The following is a 19,574-nucleotide window of genomic DNA, read 5'->3' as shown; positions in this document are numbered from 1 at the left end:
TTCATTAGGCAAACCTGATACCTAATGAAGGTCTAGTCACTGAAGCGCTGCAGTCTTTTCTGCAAGTTAGACAGTGTGCAGGAGTTTTGTCTGCAAAATGTGACACACAGAAAGCACTTTTAATGTTTTAAAATGTTGTAGGATTTCTTATTATTGTTGTCTTTTATGTACTCACATTGATATGTAGTTTTAAGGGCTGAGAGAGCCACGGCAGATGCATTGTGTTACATTTGAAAATACATTACACCTTTTAATGAGTATGACAATAAACTAAACTTGAACTTTAACTCGAAGAAACCAAAGTAACTGTCCTCACTGTCCTTCTCTCGCCTCTCTGCCTCAGCCACCATCTGCCCAAGTCTGTGCTGCTGCTTTGCAAGGCAGTTCAGATGAGTCTGTCCCCTTTGAAGGGAGAAGGAGCGATAACCTGCCTGTCTCACTGCGACAGAGCCAGCAGCTATCTGCGCTCCAGCATCTCAGTGCCCCTCGCCCAGACTGGGGACCTGCTGAACAAGGTAGTGGACAAAGAATCCATCACGACACTCCAAACACTTATTTCCTTAAGATCTGCTCTGGGTTTGTGATTAGAGCAGTTATTATGTAATCACGTTTGCTGCCTTACACACACACACACACACACACACACACACACACATACACACATACATGTATATAGAGCACAAACACCTGTCTGATGCTGTATGTTTAACATTAAATTATCTGCACTCACTGAAGTCGATGCATTCAGGGGTTCATCATGCGTACACACACACACACACACACACACACACACACACACACACACACACACACACACACACACTGCATGCTCAGTTGGGGTCAGGCTGACGTGGGGCTGTGTGTGTGTGCGCAGTGTGGGTGGCAGGAGGTGGCTGTGGTGCATTGTAGTTGCATTGCATGATCCTGAAGCCGAGTGCAATGTGTCTGCAGTGCAGTACAGAGGCCTCCCCAGTCTGCACGCACCCGCTACACACGCCACCACTTCACATTAAACAGCATTCAAGATCACGTCGCTGCTTTTAATTTTTGGCATGCATGTCGGGCGAGATGCTCTGGTATTGATGGTGGCTGGTCGTCGTTGGTGGGTTGTGGTTGTAATTTTTTAGGTATTTGAGTCACACTTTGGGCCTCAAAGGCATTCCCTAAAAATCTGTTTTTAATTTAAGAAATTGCATCATATGTAAACGCACCAAATAGCACTTTGTCCTCTTTCTCTTCCAAGGGAGTGGAGCTCCTGATCTGTGACCTTCTGCTCACCTTGAGGACCAGTTTATGGCAGCGGGGAGGCAGCAGCAATGGAGAGCCTGGCCTGGCTCCTGGATCCCAGTTGGCTGGTTTCCAGAGGGACCTCAGCGCGCTCAGAAAGCTCACACAGTGCTACAGACAGGCGCAACACAAGGTACGTTCAAGTCAGATGCGCTCAGGAATCAGTAACAGGAATTCAGAGCAGTGTTTAGTGCTGTATGATGTACTGGTTCATCTTTTATACTGATTTCATTTCCCCTTACAATATGAATTTTTCATATACCTCCATACCAGAGCAGAGCTGAAGCAATTGCTGTGGCTCTTTAATAGGCAGTCACAAAGATTGCCGCACTCCAGGCTGGCTGTGAAGAGTGGGAGAGGGCATCCCTTTTAACTGCGCACTCCTCTTACTAACAGTTATAACCTGTAAAATAATTAATACCACAAATAAAGTTCTCTTTTACAAGGAAAAAAAAAACATGGCACACAACAATTTGCGACACACTTGAGCTTCATCGCTACAGTACAAGAACAGAAAAGAGAGATGGAGGATGAAGTTATGCACTGGAAGACCTTTGGAAATTATTATGATTTTTTTGTTTGTTTTTAGTCCAACATGACGTTAGTTTGTTGAGCCACCGTTGTTGCTGGTGGTGCAAACAACAGGGACTTCCTCCATCACTTCAGCAGAAACATGTGGTGGAATACAGAGAGATATGATCATGGTCCTCAGATTTAAGACCATCAGCCAGTGAAACAGTGAAGCCATAAGGTCAGACAATGGTTGAATTTACTGAAGGCACTGCATATGTTAGGAATAAAAAGCAGTGGAGCGCCATTAAGAAACACATTAACAATCCACCTATGCAAGGACACGGTCCCACTACAGACAGTCGAGATTTAAAACACTGGATTTGTCTAAGTGGAGTGAAAATACTTCAGTACTACAGCTAAACTGCCATCACAACCTCATACATTAGCAGTCGTCCCCTTTTTGCGTTCTTTTTTTATTAAAGCGTTGTTAGGCCCTGATCACACAGAAAGAGTTTTGCAGGTTTCAAAATGCGAGGCACACCACGCTGCCTTCTTCTTAATTGAATGCTACTAGTTAAAAAAAAAACCACACAAAAAAACCCAACTTGCTGTGCCGTTTTTTCCGGAGTAGTTGGTATCTAGTTCCTAAAATGTTGAGGCAGAGGGTACTGTCTGTAGCTCTGGTTGAGGGTGAGAGGCTGTCAGCAGGTAAACGGAGATCTGTGTGGTTACCCTGTGTGAGACCCTAAAAAATAGGGTGGATCACAGGGAGTACCACCAGTTAGTCCAGGCATATTTTAGGACAACTCGAGGGCAGTTTGACAACCTGCTGTCTATCGTCAGGCTGGTGACTAATTTCCCTGTCGACTAAACAAAAATTTTAATTAAGACTAGTCAACTAGTCAGCCACTCAGAAAACAGTCAAAATTTAGCACAATTTATTGTTAAGTAGCCCTTTGAAACCTTTAATCACAATCTTCAACAACTGTATCAGATTTTAAATGCTGCTGAAGTACGAGACACTTTGTGCTGTGCGGTATTAACATGAACATGACAGCAACACAGTCAAAGGTTAACCACTAAAATAACATCTAAAATAAATAAATTGCCTCTGAAATGTGGGGCACATTGAACCTTGCAGATTATCTGACAGAAATTATAGTGATTCACTTTAAAGTTGATAAAACAACATCTAAATTATAATTAAGGCATTTTGCTCCATGCAGTATGAATGTAAACCCTGCACATTATCTGACAACAACTCTCTTAAAGTTAACAAATAATATAACGTCTCAAAAAAGATTCATTGCTGCTGAATTCATTTTCTAGATGAAAGTACTGCCAAACCACGCTGGTTTTGTGAGAGGACGTCTCTCCAATTTCCCACCGTGCTGTTTTAAAACTCCAGTCTACTTGAGCATTACCGCAGTGAGGTGGACTGCTGTCTGACGGCTCTGTAGCCCCCACTAGTGGCTGGCAGCTGCATGACAGTTAAGCAGCCTTGTACATGAATAAAACACTAACTGGTTTAACCGACTAATATTTCTGCTGCTGACCAGCAAGGCGACGGACGATTAATCGTTTAGACGACTAAACGTGCACCACCAGTTTCTCCTCCATTGTTTACCAGCTGTAAGAAAAGAGATGACATGGGGCTTCTTTCTGCTCTGAGTTGAATTTTTTTCAACTCGAGGAGTTCAGGGCATCCCAGCAAAAACACCAGGTGCTTTGAGCGCAGAAACATCAGGCGCATTACAACGCAAAAAACAAGAGCAAAACGCTTCATTCTCATTAAAAACAATTAGAAAATGCTGCCTCCAGCTGCTAAAGCACTTTCTGTGTTCATATCTATTTTTGTTTTCACTACGTTGCAGTTTGCACAACAAAAATTGTTGACATCCTGCAACTGATTGATATATTCGGATATATGGTATCATTGTGGGAACAGGCAAGCCCTATACAAAGCCTTCATAAGCTACTATAATCCTGTATAAAGGCCCAGCCATGCAAGAAGGAGACAACTTTTGGTCACACTGCCTAGCACTAGTTACATCATATTTTTTTATGTCTAATAAGGTGTCAAAAGCTGCACAAAGAAATTTTTATTGTTTTATCATTCTGACCTTGAACACATTGTATTTCCTGTGGCAGCCTGGCAGCTTAACCAGTTTATTGATCTTGTAGCTCTTTAATCCTCAAAAACATGGAGAAATTGCCAGAACAAGATGTTACATTAGTCACTAAACCAGCTTTCATTGTCTTGCTTTCAGCTAAATAAAGCAATTTATCAGTTTATAATGACATTACATTGAAAAGCAGGCAACTCTCCAGATCTGTAAATCTGTAACAAGCGATACACAAAAAGTAATAATACCCTCAATATGTTGTTGGCTCGTCATGTTAACAAAACTCTGCGCTGCGCTGATGATAAGCCCAGAGATCAGCTGGGACCTGCTAATCTTGTTTTTGATAATACTACATTGGAAATCAAGTTCTCTCCCACTCTCACCAGCTGCAGAAATCTCACCGCAGTTTAATACATCATCAATCATACTTGTAAGATTTACTGGAGTTGTCATTACTGTAGCTAGAGGGTCTTTAACAACTACTGCTTTCACAGCGGTTGGTGATCATTCGTTATGTTTTGACTTGTGAAAGATTCTTAAGAACCACATGGCTGCATCATTTTATGAGGCTCTGTTGTGAGACCACTGACTGAGAGGTATTCACTCGTGGTGCTGCGAGAGGCTTCGCATGAAAGGCAGAGTGTTTCTTACATATCGTATGCTGTGTGTGGGGTGAAATGATGTGGAGGATCAAAGTTTTTCTGCTCCAGCATCACTCAGACAAACACCTATAAATACTTGATGATGACAATCACTGCGGCTCTGATGTGAGCGTGTTTCTCCCCGCAGGTGTTTCTTCATGAGACCACAGTGAGGCTGATGGCTGGAGCCAGTCCTACAAGGACACACCAGCTGCTGGAGCACAACCTCCGACGCAGGACAAACAACTCCTTCACAGCCGGTAAGGGAGACTCAAACTCGCCTTGACACACACAATATTTTTATTCAGTTTTAACAAGTACACACAATATATATTCACACCAGGTATCAAACTGAGAGTATGAATTTCCTCCTGATAACCTGTGTCTTCATATGAGGACATCAATATTTGGGTTTACTTGATCATTCTACTCAACTTAGACCTGTTGTCCTCGTTCATGGACACTTTTTGTGCCATCTAGTGGCAGTAAGAGCACAGTACACTAATCCATGTAAAAACAAGATGGCCGCCATCTCTGCCAAGTCAGTCTGCAGCCGATCCCGACACAAAAGCGGACAAGGTCCAAAACCTGATCACATTTTATGGTTGAAACCTGTTTATTCATGATTAATAATGTTTGTAGTTTGATATGGCAACAAATTTGACCAATTTTAGCAAAAAATAACAAGCTGAGACACTGTTAATTAGGAAGTACTCGTTTGAGGACACTGGGACTTCATTATCGTTGACAGTGTTTAGTTTTTTATTCTTATCAGGTCCTGTTGATCCCAAATAGCTTGAAGAAATTAAAAATGCATACCAAACTAAAGTTCAGGTCTCAGGAGGATATGACAAGGAACAAAGCATGAAATCCAAATACAAACCTCCTCATTCCACTAACCTCAAATATCAGCCGCAATATCGTCAGTGGAACGATTCTCCATCTCCAGCTCTGGAAGTATTTCAGAAAGCAGCTCCCAAACCTTTTGAATGTTTTTATCTGAGTTACAAATTGAGTGGCCTATCTTTTAAAGATTAAGGCAGAACATAATGTCCCTCAGCCACTGGGCATGTGTGGGCGGGGCAGCATCCCTTCATCAGATAAGAACTGCCCGTCTGTCCACCAGAGTGGCAAAAGACAGTGTGCTGCGTTGGCTCTGAGTCAGTCATACATCATCCTCTCCGGTGGTGCCACAGAGGGCGATCAGAGGGCTGGGTTGTAGATCACAGCTGAGGATCGAGGATAAAGTTTGGAAAATGTCCTTGCAGTATTTTTCGAGGCTCAGACACGTCCAGTACATGTGAATCGGAGAAGCCTCGCCTCTTGAGCATTTGTCACAACTGGTGTTCACATCTGGGTCAATACATAAAAGTCTGACTTCAGACAAATGGGCTCTGTGCATGACTTTTTACTGTAATAGACAGTGGCGAGCACAGAGAGATGATGAGTCAACCAGCTTGAAGATAGAGTCCCACGCACAATGAAGCGTTTAAATCTTGTTCCCAGGCAAGATTCATGAAGAAAACTGTTTTTGTCATAAGACCTCACGGTTAACAGTGAATCCAAAATAGGCGAACATACTCGATGAATCGATGCAAATGGCGTCAGCGTTTAACAGTTAGGAAGCAAAACTTTAAGATCCTTTTTCAAACTCTCACACACCTCATGGAGTAAAATCCATGTCTCATTTGTCCAGTTTTATGCTCAGTGCTTCCCAAACACATGCATTTTCACAAAGCACGTCAGTACAAACAGTCTCATGCGCGGCCAAGCAGCAGCTTCCATCTGGCCACAGAGTTAGGATGCCAGCTTGCAGGACAAATAGGCAGAAACACTCATTTGTCCCAAAAGCCACTGGCTTCTTAAATCTCACTTGAACCTTTCATGTGTTTTTTTGTTGTTGTTGTTTTTTTAACTAACTCAGTGTGCCATCTTTTTTGTATTTATTTATGTATTTATTGCTTTTTTCCCATTTCTGTGTGATACTGCTGACAGCACAACAAATTGCCCCTCGGCGATAATAAAAATATTCTATATCCTGTTAAAAGAACCTATGTGCTCAGGCATGCTCAGGGGGCGCTTTTGGTAGGTGAAAGTGTTTTTAAATCCCGTGTGTTTGGGAAGTACTGAGCACACAACTGTATGAAGGAGACTTAGATTATGCTGTAGGAGTTGTTTGAGAGTTTATAAACGAATGTTGTGATGTAGTTTTGCTGTTGTTACATGCAGTCCTTGTTTACTTCAATACATGAAAAAAGTTTTTTGGATTTCACCGTGGAGGCGTGCGAGAAAAACAACATGTTCTTCACAAAGTCAAGGTAACACGTGGTCAGTAATTGATATACAAATGATCATTTTGGGGGGTTAAGTATTCCTTAAAAACAAAATTAGATGCCCCAAATCATTGTTATCCAAACTCTACGCCTCTTAAAATCTCAAATTGCCGGTTCGAGTACTTGAATACTTTAATCAGGGCGTCCTTATAATAGAGAGCTTCCTCTTAAAGGCCTTCCCTAATTTAAGTATTCTTTTAAGTACAGACATCATTTTCATCGTCACAGAATCGTATCCACAAGTGATGCATGGATCGGATGTCATCCAAATCTACGTGGACACATAAACCATCCACCCACCTGAATAAATTATTTTCTAGATTTATAGATCTGCAATCACCTGGACATTTCACTCCCTACTACAGTACTAGTCCCTGGAGGCTATGTTGCTTTTAAATTATGTATTTTATTGATGTATGAGTGTTAATTTAAACAGTTTACCTAAACAATTAGACAGGCTGCTTTCAGTTATTGTAAATGTTTCCATGCACACAGTAATGTCACTTTGGGACATAAAAACTGTAGTTATAAACTTGAGAAAGGAGACAGACTTGTATTTTCTGAATTAATAATTGAAATTGTGCTTCTGTTCTTCATGTGAAAATATGCACAGCGTCTCTCTTAATGTGGACGCGCTTACATTTTGTGTTCCAGTGGTCGCTGCAATTATTTGATAAACTCAGTATGATTAAAGGGACTCTGCTGATTTTCATGCAGCTTTGTATCATAACAGTATGGGTAGTATGTGAAGCTTTTACTCCACCTACAGCTTGTACCTCCTCATTTTTGTACACCTGCCACCGTGGACACAAAAGATTATAGAGAGAGAGAGAGAGAGAGAGAGAGAGAGAGAGAGCCACCACCCATTTTCTCTCAGATCAAATGGTAGAGGAGCTAATCAAATATAATCCGCCTAAAATGTTTTCAGAAACATATTTTAGTGCACTGTTTAACTGTAATTCGAGAGCATTTGTAAACAACCAGCTGCCATATTGTTTTCAGATGGGTATCTTGCATGTCGTCACCCACCAGTGGGTTTATAGGTCCGGGGCGAGTCCGAATGTTCTGTTAGTTGTGGGTTTTCTACCTCTTGGGCAAAAACAAATGCCCCATCCCCTTTTTCTCTGTTTCTTCTGATCATGTAGCACTGATGTCAAAAGTTTGTGTGTCTTTCTGCTGCATAGACGTCCTGGCTTTATATTAAAAAAAGCATTTTTCCACCCATGAAATACATTTTAATTCAAATGTTAATTTTTATTACCCAACCCGTCCGATCCAGGGATTAACCAGCTCTAACTACAAACCACGCATCACCAGTATCCACACACACAAACTCAGAGTGTAAGTTCACCTTGACTGCTGGCTCAGGATCAGCTCCCCTGTGGTTGTTCTTAATCTTAACTATTAATGGTGAAATAGAAAAACTGACTCCAAACAGTCCCTGGAGGGCCACATGACCCTCAACAAGATACACACACATATATCAGACAGCACTGGACACTAACTTGCACTTTTCTTCCTCTCCTCCTCCCCCCTGCTGCTGTCAGAAGGTGACTGCGTACTGGGTGAGAGGGAGAGGGCTCACGCCATCCTGCTAGCCTGCCGCCACCTGCCCATGCCCCTGCTAACCCCGCCTGGACACCGCGCCCGCCTGCTGGCCGAAGCCAAGCGCACCTTGGAGAGGGTGGGAGACCGACGGTCCCTGCAGGACTGTCAGCAGATCCTGCTGCGCCTCAGCGGAGGCACGACCATCGCTGCCTCCTGAACACACACACACACACACACACACACACACACACTAGGGCTACTCACAATTCAATGAACTCTGTAATTTGCTGTTATACATTCAAAGACGTAAACAGGCTCATCCGCCAATGTAACTGTCACTCACTGACACACTCATCCTGAGTGAGGGCCATGAATACAAAGACTTTTCCTCAAACCGCCGCACACAGACAGCTACATATGTCAGCCCTGCATCCACACAAACACTTCAGGCTACACATTTGCTCCTTTGATGCTTAGCTTCATTGTTGCAGCACAATCTCGCCACCTTCTGGTCATAGATGGTACCACGCGGGCTCACTGCCTCATTCCTAACAAAGCTACACAACAAGGAAAATCAGGTTAAATAGGCCCCAAAGGGAAAAGGGACCATTATCTAATAGCTGTTTAAATTAATGCAATGCGGCAGTGCATTGATTAGCTGTAGGATACCGAGCTGTACAATCATTATTGGCACACGGCAATGTGAGTGCTACAATAACTGTGTAATGTCTCATTAAACTTGCAGGCTTCAATTAAGGGGCGTCGGGGTGTTCAAGAGCAGACAGCCGAGGTCTGTTAGGCATGGCTGTGCTGGAGGATGCAGACAGATGGACTGGCTTGCTTTTAACCATACAGTGCTGAGTAGTGTCTCTTCTTATCTACCTCATACACTTTACAATGCTAGCGTTGTACTGTGGAGCAAAATAGGATACTTAAGCACCACGTCAGTCATCTTGAATTTGAATGACAATTTGAAGTGATGCGTCATTCGAATACAACCTCGCCGGGCTGCTGTATTTAGACGTAAGGGTGCAGCATCACAGTAATTTAGGAACTGTAAGAATGACGGACATCTACAGCTGATATGCTCCTTACATCAAACCAGGAACAGTTAACGAATGACTGCATTTGCAGAATATCTAAAGAGCAAAGAGGAGCAGCCAGTCGTGGGCCAATACGTTTAAAAAATGCCTACCTACACTCACACAGACGCATATACATTTTAAATTAATTACATACAAACTTGCAATGTGATTGTATATAGGTTGTACATAGGCAGATAAACCGAAGTAGATTAAGTAGTACTTACTTCTGCTTGAGACGCACATCAGAGAAAGTGATGCAACATGTAAGATGGCTTCCTGTCAGAGTGTGGACCTGAAATGGTCACCCTTAGATCAACTCCACCCAAAACATTTTTCATTATCGAACACTCACCTGCTGTGGCTTTGCAATGCGGCTTCAGAAATTCACTCAAGGCAAGTTTATGTATGTAGCATGTTTGAGCAACAGCGCAGTTTGAAAAGCATCGATATATAGATAGAGATAGAACAGCTTTATCATGTCTGACATTGAGGTAAATCAGTGAAAATATTCTTAATACAGCGTACTCTTACACTAATAATGATTTTTATAGGTGGCTAAAATACGTTTTGTTGCTGTCACTGCCAAAGCAGTAGTTTGCTGAGCTTACATCTTGGACTCCAGCCTTCTTCTCCAAACTGAGGGCATCCTGACAGACATCTACTGTACGTAACATACTGTCTTTGGATGACCTCATACAACCCCACTTCTAAAGGAAGTCTGAACCTTTAAATCACTTAGGCATGAAGAATAAATAATAATAATAATAATAATAAAGAATGCTGGCATTCAATATCCTCAAAAAAGATTTACATGCATGACAAATTCGATTGGGTGTACGATTTACACTGGAGCTTTCAGAAGTCAAAGGGTGCTGTACACATGCACACCTATGTGCAAAAAATACGCAGCCCTATCAGTACATTTGAACTCATACAGAGAATATTTAGCTTGGGCCAGCAACGAAACCGCAAAATATTCACCGTTGCAGTGTTTTCAAATGTGTAGCTCCATCCAATCATACGCTAACTGTACTGAGTGTTGTGCGTTTTCTGTCTGACACAGTGTGCTGATGATTTTGCGTGCCACCGCCGACAGTTTACCTATATTTGATGGGTGGCAGGTGCTAATTTCAGACCCTTAGTACAAATAAAAGCAGTCATTGAAGAGCCAAGAGAGCAGGAAACAATAAGAAAGGTGTAAAATACAAGAATAAAGGTTACATTGCAGTGTAAGAAATGAGCAAATATTTGATTTAATAAAAGGCAGCACAAACAGAAAAGTCTTCAGCCTTGATTTAAAAGAACTGAAAGTTGCTCCAGATACATCGTGCATAAAAACTGAATGCTCCTTCTCCATGCTTAAGCAGAACAGCAGCTTGATTTGTATTCATGAAGGTTTTCACAGCAGAAAAAAAAGCATCAAAACATCCATTAAAGTGCCTGCTGTCCATCCTTGGAAGCCAGCTTCTCAGCCTACAGGCAGAGAGTGTCAGATACTGAAAAGATGTCGGGGTGGTGTTTCATTCTAAGACGAGAAAACTGGGCTGAACGCAGTGATTTAGCGCAAATTTCTTGACAGTTATGTGCACCTTTGATGTGAAGCTCTCAAGCAAAATGGCCTTGATGTAATGTAAAGAATTATTTTATTATGTTTCATCATATTTGGAATGATGGAGGAGTTGTGTCCAGTTCACTTTTTATTTCTAATTGTTGACTCACACATGAGACGGCACTTCTGTCATTCCTGTTTCTGTGCTCTGGTTTTTCTTATTTAATGGTTATGTAATGTTAATATAAATGCTTTTTTCGGGAGAGGAGGGCGGTGGCAGTTTTGCAGATATGTCATTGTTATTGTTTTATATTGACAAAAGCAGCCTGGAGTCAGAAGCTGTCACAGAGAGAATCTCTTAATAGGAAGATGTGTATTTTATTCATGGCTGCATTTAAACGATTAGCCTGATGTGCTAGACTCACTTTTTATTTGCTGTTTTTAAATACAAACACATTTTATTAGAAATGTCCAGGTCAACCCAAGATGAAGTTAGCAACTTAAATATTCCTGAATACTTTTATGAGTTTAGATTATCGTTTCCGACTGTGCAGAAGAAGAAAGTAATGCTCTGCTGCTGTCAGCAGTCTGGAGTTTCAGCTATCATTATAATCATGTTACAATTTTATTTTGTCTTTCCCCTTGTGTTTTATTGTCTGACTTTCTTTGTTCATTTTGATGTTTGTTTTGTAATAAAACAACACATGACAGTGGCTGGTGTGTCGAGTCTTTTAGCGGTGAAACTATCACGCTGTCTTTTGATGTGTAATAATGTGGGACGCACAAACACACACTGAAAGGAAAGAAAAATGAGATCTGAATGTGGGTGTTGGATGGAAGTTTATTGGCATCTCTATCGCACTCTCTGTGTGGCCGAGTTAGAAGAACTGAACACCTCAGTGTAAATGAAACACACCCAGCAGTTCACAGAGAGAGGCGGCATGCCTGGATACATACTGAGCTCCTGCCACTTGGAGGAAGTGTAAAACAGCTGATCGTCACAGAGGTGTTTGAAGAGTCAGTGCAGTGCAAGTACCAAATTAGAAAATATCAAATGTAGGAGTGAAGGGAGGCTACAGGCAGTCATCATATCGTACAGATCATCTGACCTCATTTGAGTGGTATCATATTCATCCCTAGTCAATTTATCTGTCACATTGAATTTAATAATGAATGTATAATGAATATATCATTCATATCTCAAGCTTGTAACAGGCTGAGAGGCATACTCGGCTTTTAATCTTTGCCTTCTCGAGATGTCAAAATACTTTGAAATCATTTTTTTACAGAACAATCTTAGTGCCACTATTTGCCATGATTCAATTTAGCCCCTGATTCTTGTATGTCAGGGATACTCAAATATATTGGCCACTTTTACAAATGAGGCAAAGCCAGGAGCCATTTGTCCAGCAAACAATAATATTTATCTGATAAAATGAATAAAGGAGGCAAATCCAGTCACAGCACCCCACACAGGTCCGGTGTACGCAGAGGTGTTTCTAGGATTTGAGGACATTCAGGGCTCAGATCTGACCTCTGTAGGGGACTCTTGGGGATCCTCATGTAGCGCTTTTAAAACAAGGTGTATTTTTACGATCTTTAAAATGAAATCTGACACCTTATTTACAGTCAAGGTACCAAAAAAAATCCTAGTGTGAATCTTTTTATTTTCAGTGTGAATTAGGAAATGGTGGGTGGGCAGGTGCATCCTCACCTCACCTGGTGGAGTGGTGCATCCCATCTGGGCTGAGTCCTTTGCAGCGGGTTTGATTCCAACTCGTGGCTCTTGACTGCATGTCAACCCCCTGCTCCCACCTTTCCTGTCAATCATAGGCTGTCCTATCAAAGGCAGAAACACACAAAAATAATATAATAATGTAATGTGTGAATGTTTTGTATCTGTTGTTTTGCTTTTGTGATGTTATTTGTCCTCATTTGTACTTGCATCTGAAACTTTTTATTGTGCTGCCAACAATGTGAAGGATCCATACTAAATAGTGCAAATGAACAAAAGCCAAAAATGATGTGTGCCAAAAAATACTGGACAATTTTTCAATCAGGCTTCCACCTCACCATCTGGGTCACCAATTACGCGTTTCCAAAATGTTCGTAAGCATGGGTCAAAGTTTCTCTCATCAAGTCTGTTTTTGTAGACCACAACTTGCGTGGGAAGTGGTGTACGCCTCTTTCAGGCCTCATTTTGTGTGTAGTAATGTTTATAAATGAGACCCCAGAACTCCCCGGCAGAAGAGATATTGTATCTCAGTTGGATGTGTAATAAAAGATAAGGAATAAATTGAAAATAAAAAAGATAGGGTCACCTGTCTACATCTAAATACATCACACTATCAACAGATAATGCAGTTTAAATTTACATAGCCACAACAAAAGCATCTCTTCAAACAAGAGTATTTATTTTCAACATAGGGGAGTAACTAGTTACATGTAATTAAATTACAAAATAAATGTACCTGTAATTTGTTGCAGTTACTGAGAAAAAATATGTAATTAAATTACAGTTACTAATCAAAATGTTTGTGATTATAAAGGAGTTACATCCGAATATATTATTTTCAGTAAAAAGTTTATATGTAGAATAATATGTTGCTCTACATCTTTCACCTCCTTTTGGCACAGCCTGTCTCCAGACATTTTTTTAGCTTTATTGCCAAGTTTACAGCATTCATAAGAAAAGTAATCAAATGTAATAATTTACATAACTCTGATAAAGTAATTAAAATCATTCCGTTACTTATTACATTTATAACAGGGAAACTAGTAATATACAACCATGTAACCATTATTTTACGCAAAATGTCATGTAAGGTCTGAAGCGACATAATCATCCTATTGTTCTGTAGTGTTTATGGCGTGCGGAACCGTTTCAGGCTTTTTTGTACGTGTTTCTAGCCGGACATATTTAAATAACGGCTCGTCTACACCAGAAGCCGGAAGTAGTGTGTGGTAAACTCACGTGTACAACATGAAAAATACAAAAAAGCACAACAACATGTCCAAAAAGGGTAAATTCAAGCCGGGGTCCAAGAAGAGAGAAAACAAATGCATCGTCATGTTTGACGACAAAGACAGACAGTAAGTTTATCCGCTCATATCAGGGTTTTATCGTATCGTAGGTGTTAGCTAGCATGTTAGCGTTAGCCGTCAGAACTTTGCATCAGGTTAGCGTTAGCTTTCTATTAACTGTTTTTTCTCCTTTTGGAAAACACTGTAACGTTATTCACAATATGTTTTACGTAAACATTTTAGGACATAATTAATTCAAGCAAGTGTAGATATTGTGTAAATCTCACCATGTTTAAAAGTATAAAAAATATGCTTTTTCCAAACTTCACAACACTTAAACCATCAGAAATTCAAGTGAATCACATTCTTATGACTCTGCACGGTGTAAAAATATTAACCTTTGAAGCAATGTGATGATGTCATGAGCTATGTTATTATTTCACTCATGAATGATGTTTATTTTTTGATATTTAACTGACTTTAACAGAAGCCTCACAGTCTCACTGACCAGGAATTGTAAATAGGAGTTTTCAACCAAACCAAGCTTGATTTTATTATGAGCCACTTTATTAAGCAGGGTGTCTACAGGTCCCTAAAAGGTTTAAAATGACTTAAACTCAAGTTTATAAACATTAGGCTTTAAAGTAGTCTTAAATTTGAATTTCAATCAACTAATCAATCATTGTTTATTCAGGCAAAACTGACTGAGCATTAAGCTCTTTTACAGCAATGCCCTGAGTTCACATTCAGTGCACTAGAAGTGATACAAATATATAATAGAAATCACAATAAAATGATGAAAAAGTTCATAAAAACAAATAAGTAGAACAATAAACGGCAATAATAAAAAAAAACAGTAAAAAGACGAAAAACCTAAATAACAAGAATGAAGTCTGCCATAAAGGACAAATACGTAACAACACTTTGTGAGGTCTTGATTGCCACAAACATTTTATCTAATTTCAGTCACCCATAATTTAATTTCATTTTGTTAAAATGATTCAAGCTCTTGTGCGTGAAAGTTCACAATTCTGATGTTACAAATACCACGGAACCTAATACTGTCTATTTACTTTATACTTGAACTTACCTGTTGTAGGGCTGGGCGATATGTCATAAAAATTATATCCCAGTATTTTTAGGCTATATCTCGTTACACAATATATGTCTCAATATCTATAAATCTCCTCAAAAGCACTTCATTATTGTCAGGACTGGGAGACAAAATTGTACATAACAATATTTCTGACCAAATACCTCTGATGCAGAACAGTTGTTCAGATGACTTTTGTTTTGTTTTGTTTTGTTTTCAGAAAATATTAACACAATAACAACTAACTGGGTTAAGGTGGATAAACTGACATCACTTTACTGTTACCCAGACTTTAAAACAAGGGGGAAAAAACACCATTTATGCCATACCATGATACATTGATATCCAAAATGTAAGACGATATATAGTCCTATATCTCGATAATGTTATAATATCTTCATAATGCCCTGCCCTAACCTGTTGGCAAAATGTAGATTAACCAAACTCACTGTAATAACCATGTTCCTACAGAAAACCTACCTCTGCATAGGACCGTATTTCTACTTACCTTTATACTTACCTGCAATGCTTGAATAAGAAAAAAGATGTTTTGTCCAGAAATAAGTCTTAAATATGGTCAAAAATTGACTTGAAAAGTTTTAAAGAAGTGTTAAATTTAAGTGTCTGATAGCTGCCGAAACCCTGATTAGATACACCTGCACAATCTAGTACAATCCAAGACAACTTTTATGCTATAAAGTTCACTTTTACAATGCCTAGGATGTTTCATTTTTTTCTGACATTGTCAGAGAAGTGTTGGTTCAATTTTCTGTTTAGCACTGGGGTCATAGTTAGTAGGGATGCATGATAATATCAGCACGTCGTCGGTATTGGCCGATAGTGGCTTTAAAATAAACTCAATCGGTCAACATGCCTTTCCTTACCTTGCAGAAGGAATGAATATTACATACACTGAAAAGTATTGTATTTCATGTCTCCATCTGCTGGTGGGTCATCACGATAAGAGTATGCACGCATGATATGATGTTAATTCCACTACAGAAGAGACTTGATGATCACTAAAATTAGGTGGGGAAAAAAGTGGATATATCGAAATCGGTTAACGGTTATTGACCAAATAAGGTGTTAAACATCAGCATTATGTTTAGAGGTATTTCTAATATTCTGCCCTCCTCATGTGTATAAATAGGGAGGAATTCTAAAACACCTCTCAAAATGATGTAGTACAGGACAACACCTCTGCAAACTGCAACCTCAGTAATAAATATTACATTTGCACATTTTTGACAATGTCAACAAAAACTGGACATTATAAACTTCATCAGCAGAGCTGTTGCATTAGATTGCACAGGTGTACCTAATAAAGTGGCCACTGGATGCATGTATCTTTTATGCTACACAAACAGGCTGAGACTTCAAAACGCTGCTGGTTTCTAAAGTTTCTTCCTCTTCTGCCCTGTCAGGGAATATTTAACTGGTTTCCATAAACGTAAGGTGGAGAGGAGGAAAGCAGCGGTGGCAGAAATACGGAAGAAAATCAAAGAAGAGCAGATCAGAGTCCGAGAGGAAGTAAGTGTGAAGTAGAAGTGGTGCAGAGACTTTGTGAGCACGTAAGTAAAGGATGTGCCAATGGTGTGTTTTGTCATCTGCTTTCAGAGGCATAAGGAATACATCAAGATGCTGAAGGAGAGGGAGGACGCTCTCGGTGGGTTGAAAGCCAAATTTTACTGCTGGTTATTTGCAGCACTTGAGAATCTGTGCTTATTTTTTTCCCTCACTTGATCCCATCTCACAGAGGAGGCTGAAGATGATCTGGAGAATGTGATAACCAGTACAACAGAGTCTGTGCAGTTCGATCACCCCAATCACACTGTCACCGTGACAACCATCAGTGATCTCGACCTCACAGGGGCTCACCTGCTCGGACCCGCAGCACATCAGGTAAACAGGAAAACCTTGATTCATCTTAACGACCTACAGGTGTGTTTTTCATCAGGCTAAATAATGTCAGTTTTACTGCTGTTTATATAAACCCAATTGCCAGTTTATTAGGTACACCAAGTGCGAACTAATAAAACAGTCCTGCATGATTGTTGTAATATTCAGTTTATGTTGAAGCTGTCGAAGAAAGGTGGCGAATTAACTGTATGATCGTTTTGGAGGATGCAGTATGTGTTGCTTTCAAACTGTATTAAACACAAAAGGATTTCTGTTATTTAGCTGAGCCTCACCAAGGAAATTTTGTGGTCAAAATATCAGAAAAACCAGTCAGTACAATGCAAGTATTAGTTTTAACAAATGCTGCATATTATAACCCTCATGAATCTAAGATTTACTGCAGGACTCGGGTATTAGACTGCATTAGTTTAAGCTCAGTGTCCCTAATAAACTGGCAACTGAGTGTATAGCCCTGTATGTTCACTCTGAAAGTAATCAGTACTTCAATATTGAAGAAGTATGATACTGATGGCAATACACCTCCATTAACACTGAGAATCTTTGCTTTTAAGGTGAATGGGGACGGTGAGGATGAAGAAGAGGGAGAGGAGGCGGAGGAGAAAACAAAAGCAATGCCAAGAAAAGCTGGGGATCCAATCATAAACAAAAAGTAAGTCATTAATCATACAGGACAACATGAGCGTTAAGGGTGTGTATCCCCACAGCGCTTAGGTGAGGTCGGGGACTTTATAAAAAGGTAGTGACCAGGGGTCTCATTTATAAACACGCACAAAACGAGGCCAGAAGGAGGCGTTTGCCGCTTCACACACAAAAGTTATGATCTATTAAAACACATATGATGGGAGAAACTCTGACCCATGCTTATGAACATTTTGGAGAAGAGAAATTAGTAACGGAGATGGTGTGGTGGAAGCCTGACCCATGCTTATGAACATTTTGGAGAAGAGAAATTAGTAACGGAGATGGTGTGGTGGAAGCCTGATTGTAGATACTGTAAAATATCTTAGTATGAATCCTAAGCATTGTTTTATAAATGAGACCCCAGGTGCCAGACCCGAAGCAGCAGGCGTCCAAGAGACACAGTGCCGAAAAAACACAAAGATAGGGAGAAGCGAAACGCCGAACAAGAGGGAATCAGGACTTTTACTTTCACTCTCTCTGGTGAGCGTGTTTACGAACAGTAACCAACGATCCTGCATAGTATACCTTAACATGACGCAGATCAAGATAGCCAAACCAACAACATTTATTTAGTTTGTCAGAATCAGAGTCAGAATCAGAAATACTTTATTGATCCCCGAGGGGAAATTGTTTATGTTACATAATGGTCACTACCAAGGTAGCAGCTACTTGTCCTGGGGTTCACACAAGCAAAAAACAAATGTAAAATTAAAAATTCAAGGCAAAAAGAAACAAAATACAACAAGAAAACAGGAAAACTACAAAACAGTAATAAAAAAAACAAGCAAAAATAATCCGAAAACTTGCTTGGATGTTCAGAGCAGAGGATCAACTGTCTGCTGGCCGGCTGTCACTGTACCCAGGGCGACATGGGGAAGTGCAAATTCAACAAACACTGTCTATTTAACCAAAGATTTTGTGGCATGGTTGAAACTGGTACAAGGCCTGACATACGAGGCTCTCTGGATTTTATGCAAAGTGTTTTTCAAAGTCAGCACAATGCAAATCAAGGCAGTGGCGACATAACAACTGTCTGTTTCGACGTGTCTTCAGTTTGTCTGCCAGTCATCCTCCAGCCCTTCTCAGCCCAGCTGCATTTCTTTTTGTCCTCTCCCCCACTGCTACAGGATCCGCGCCCTAACTGCGTCGCTCAACACTGTCACCAGCAAGCAGCAGAGGAAATGGAAGCAGAAAGGCCGAGGTGGACGAGGTCGTCACACAGACAAGAGACAGAGTGCCTCAGAGGGTAAAAACAGAGCCGGGAGGACCAGCAAGTGGCAGAGACGTCGACATACCGGGAAAAAGGTGCATCATAAGGAGTGAAAGAGCGTGTAGGAAAATAGAGACTTGACTGAAGAGACTGTGAGAGTCCCACACTCCAACAGATTGGACTTTGGAGTGTTTGTGCTCCTGTGTTTGAGCAGGAACACAAGCTGTTGGACTGTCTATCATGACATCGCTCAATATTTCCACTCTGCCTGCCTCTTGAAATCTTGTGTCAGACTGTTTTTGTAGTGTTGTATACAAACTGAACTGTAAGTTTTCATTGAATAAAAGATTCATCTTGCTCATAAGTGACGCTGTGATGCCGCCACCTCTGTCAGCGTGCTCTGTGTGGAATGTTTTCTCGCTATTGTTTAATAGGAAACCTGACGCTGTTGTCAACATCCTCTCTAGAACATCAGGAAATCAGCCCTTGGCTCTGCGTTTCCTCACAGCTCAGTGTTACCTGTGTGTCTGTGAGCTAAAGGAGAACCAGCCGCTGTGTGTCCTG

The 19,574-nt window shown here is 40.6% G+C and overlaps 3 protein-coding genes across 5 annotated transcripts in view; 2 read left to right on the top strand and 1 right to left on the bottom strand.

Annotated features, from left to right (window-relative positions):
* Window positions 1-19,574, top strand: part of srebf2 (sterol regulatory element binding transcription factor 2) — a 597,702-nt gene that overhangs the window by 22,197 nt on the left and 555,931 nt on the right. Inside the window, exons 17-20 of one of the 3 annotated variants that reach the window (XM_049562044.1) lie at window positions 344-515; window positions 1,244-1,420; window positions 4,716-4,827; window positions 8,448-8,699. In XM_049562044.1, the coding sequence (XP_049418001.1) occupies window positions 344-515; window positions 1,244-1,420; window positions 4,716-4,827; window positions 8,448-8,665 (679 nt within the window). In that variant the 3' untranslated portion in view covers window positions 8,666-8,699. Of the gene's footprint in view, window positions 1-343; window positions 516-1,243; window positions 1,421-4,715; window positions 4,828-8,447; window positions 11,796-19,574 lie in introns of those variants that run through there. The other 2 variants (XM_049562045.1, XM_049562043.1) reach the window with 2 other exon arrangements.
* Window positions 1-19,574, bottom strand: part of zgc:65811 (uncharacterized protein LOC393524 homolog) — a 635,041-nt gene that overhangs the window by 161,214 nt on the left and 454,253 nt on the right. The window lies entirely within an intron of this gene.
* On the top strand, window positions 14,020-19,374 carry nol12 (nucleolar protein 12). Its single transcript, XM_049562091.1, has 6 exons — window positions 14,020-14,175; window positions 16,624-16,729; window positions 16,817-16,865; window positions 16,956-17,101; window positions 17,671-17,768; window positions 18,928-19,374. The coding sequence occupies exons 1-6, from the start codon at window positions 14,066-14,068 to the stop codon at window positions 19,121-19,123; spliced, it is 705 nt and encodes a 234-aa protein (XP_049418048.1). The 5' UTR covers window positions 14,020-14,065; the 3' UTR covers window positions 19,124-19,374.

This window comes from Epinephelus fuscoguttatus, linkage group LG19, assembly GCF_011397635.1.
Source record: "Epinephelus fuscoguttatus linkage group LG19, E.fuscoguttatus.final_Chr_v1".
Taxonomy (NCBI): domain Eukaryota; kingdom Metazoa; phylum Chordata; class Actinopteri; order Perciformes; family Serranidae; genus Epinephelus; species Epinephelus fuscoguttatus.
Note: the sequence above shows the minus strand (reverse complement) of the source record. Positions and strands in the feature narration are given on the sequence as shown.

Bases quoted from the DNA above. Each gene is read 5' to 3' on its own strand.
- nol12 (XM_049562091.1), top strand. From the start codon at position 14,066: ATGAAAAATACAAAAAAGCACAACAACATGTCCAAAAAGGGTAAATTC. The intron at 16,866-16,955 runs GTGGGTTGAAAG...CCCATCTCACAG, and splicing joins GGAGAGGGAGGACGCTCTCG to AGGAGGCTGAAGATGATCTG. The intron at 17,769-18,927 runs GTAAGTCATTAA...CCACTGCTACAG, and splicing joins GATCCAATCATAAACAAAAA to GATCCGCGCCCTAACTGCGT.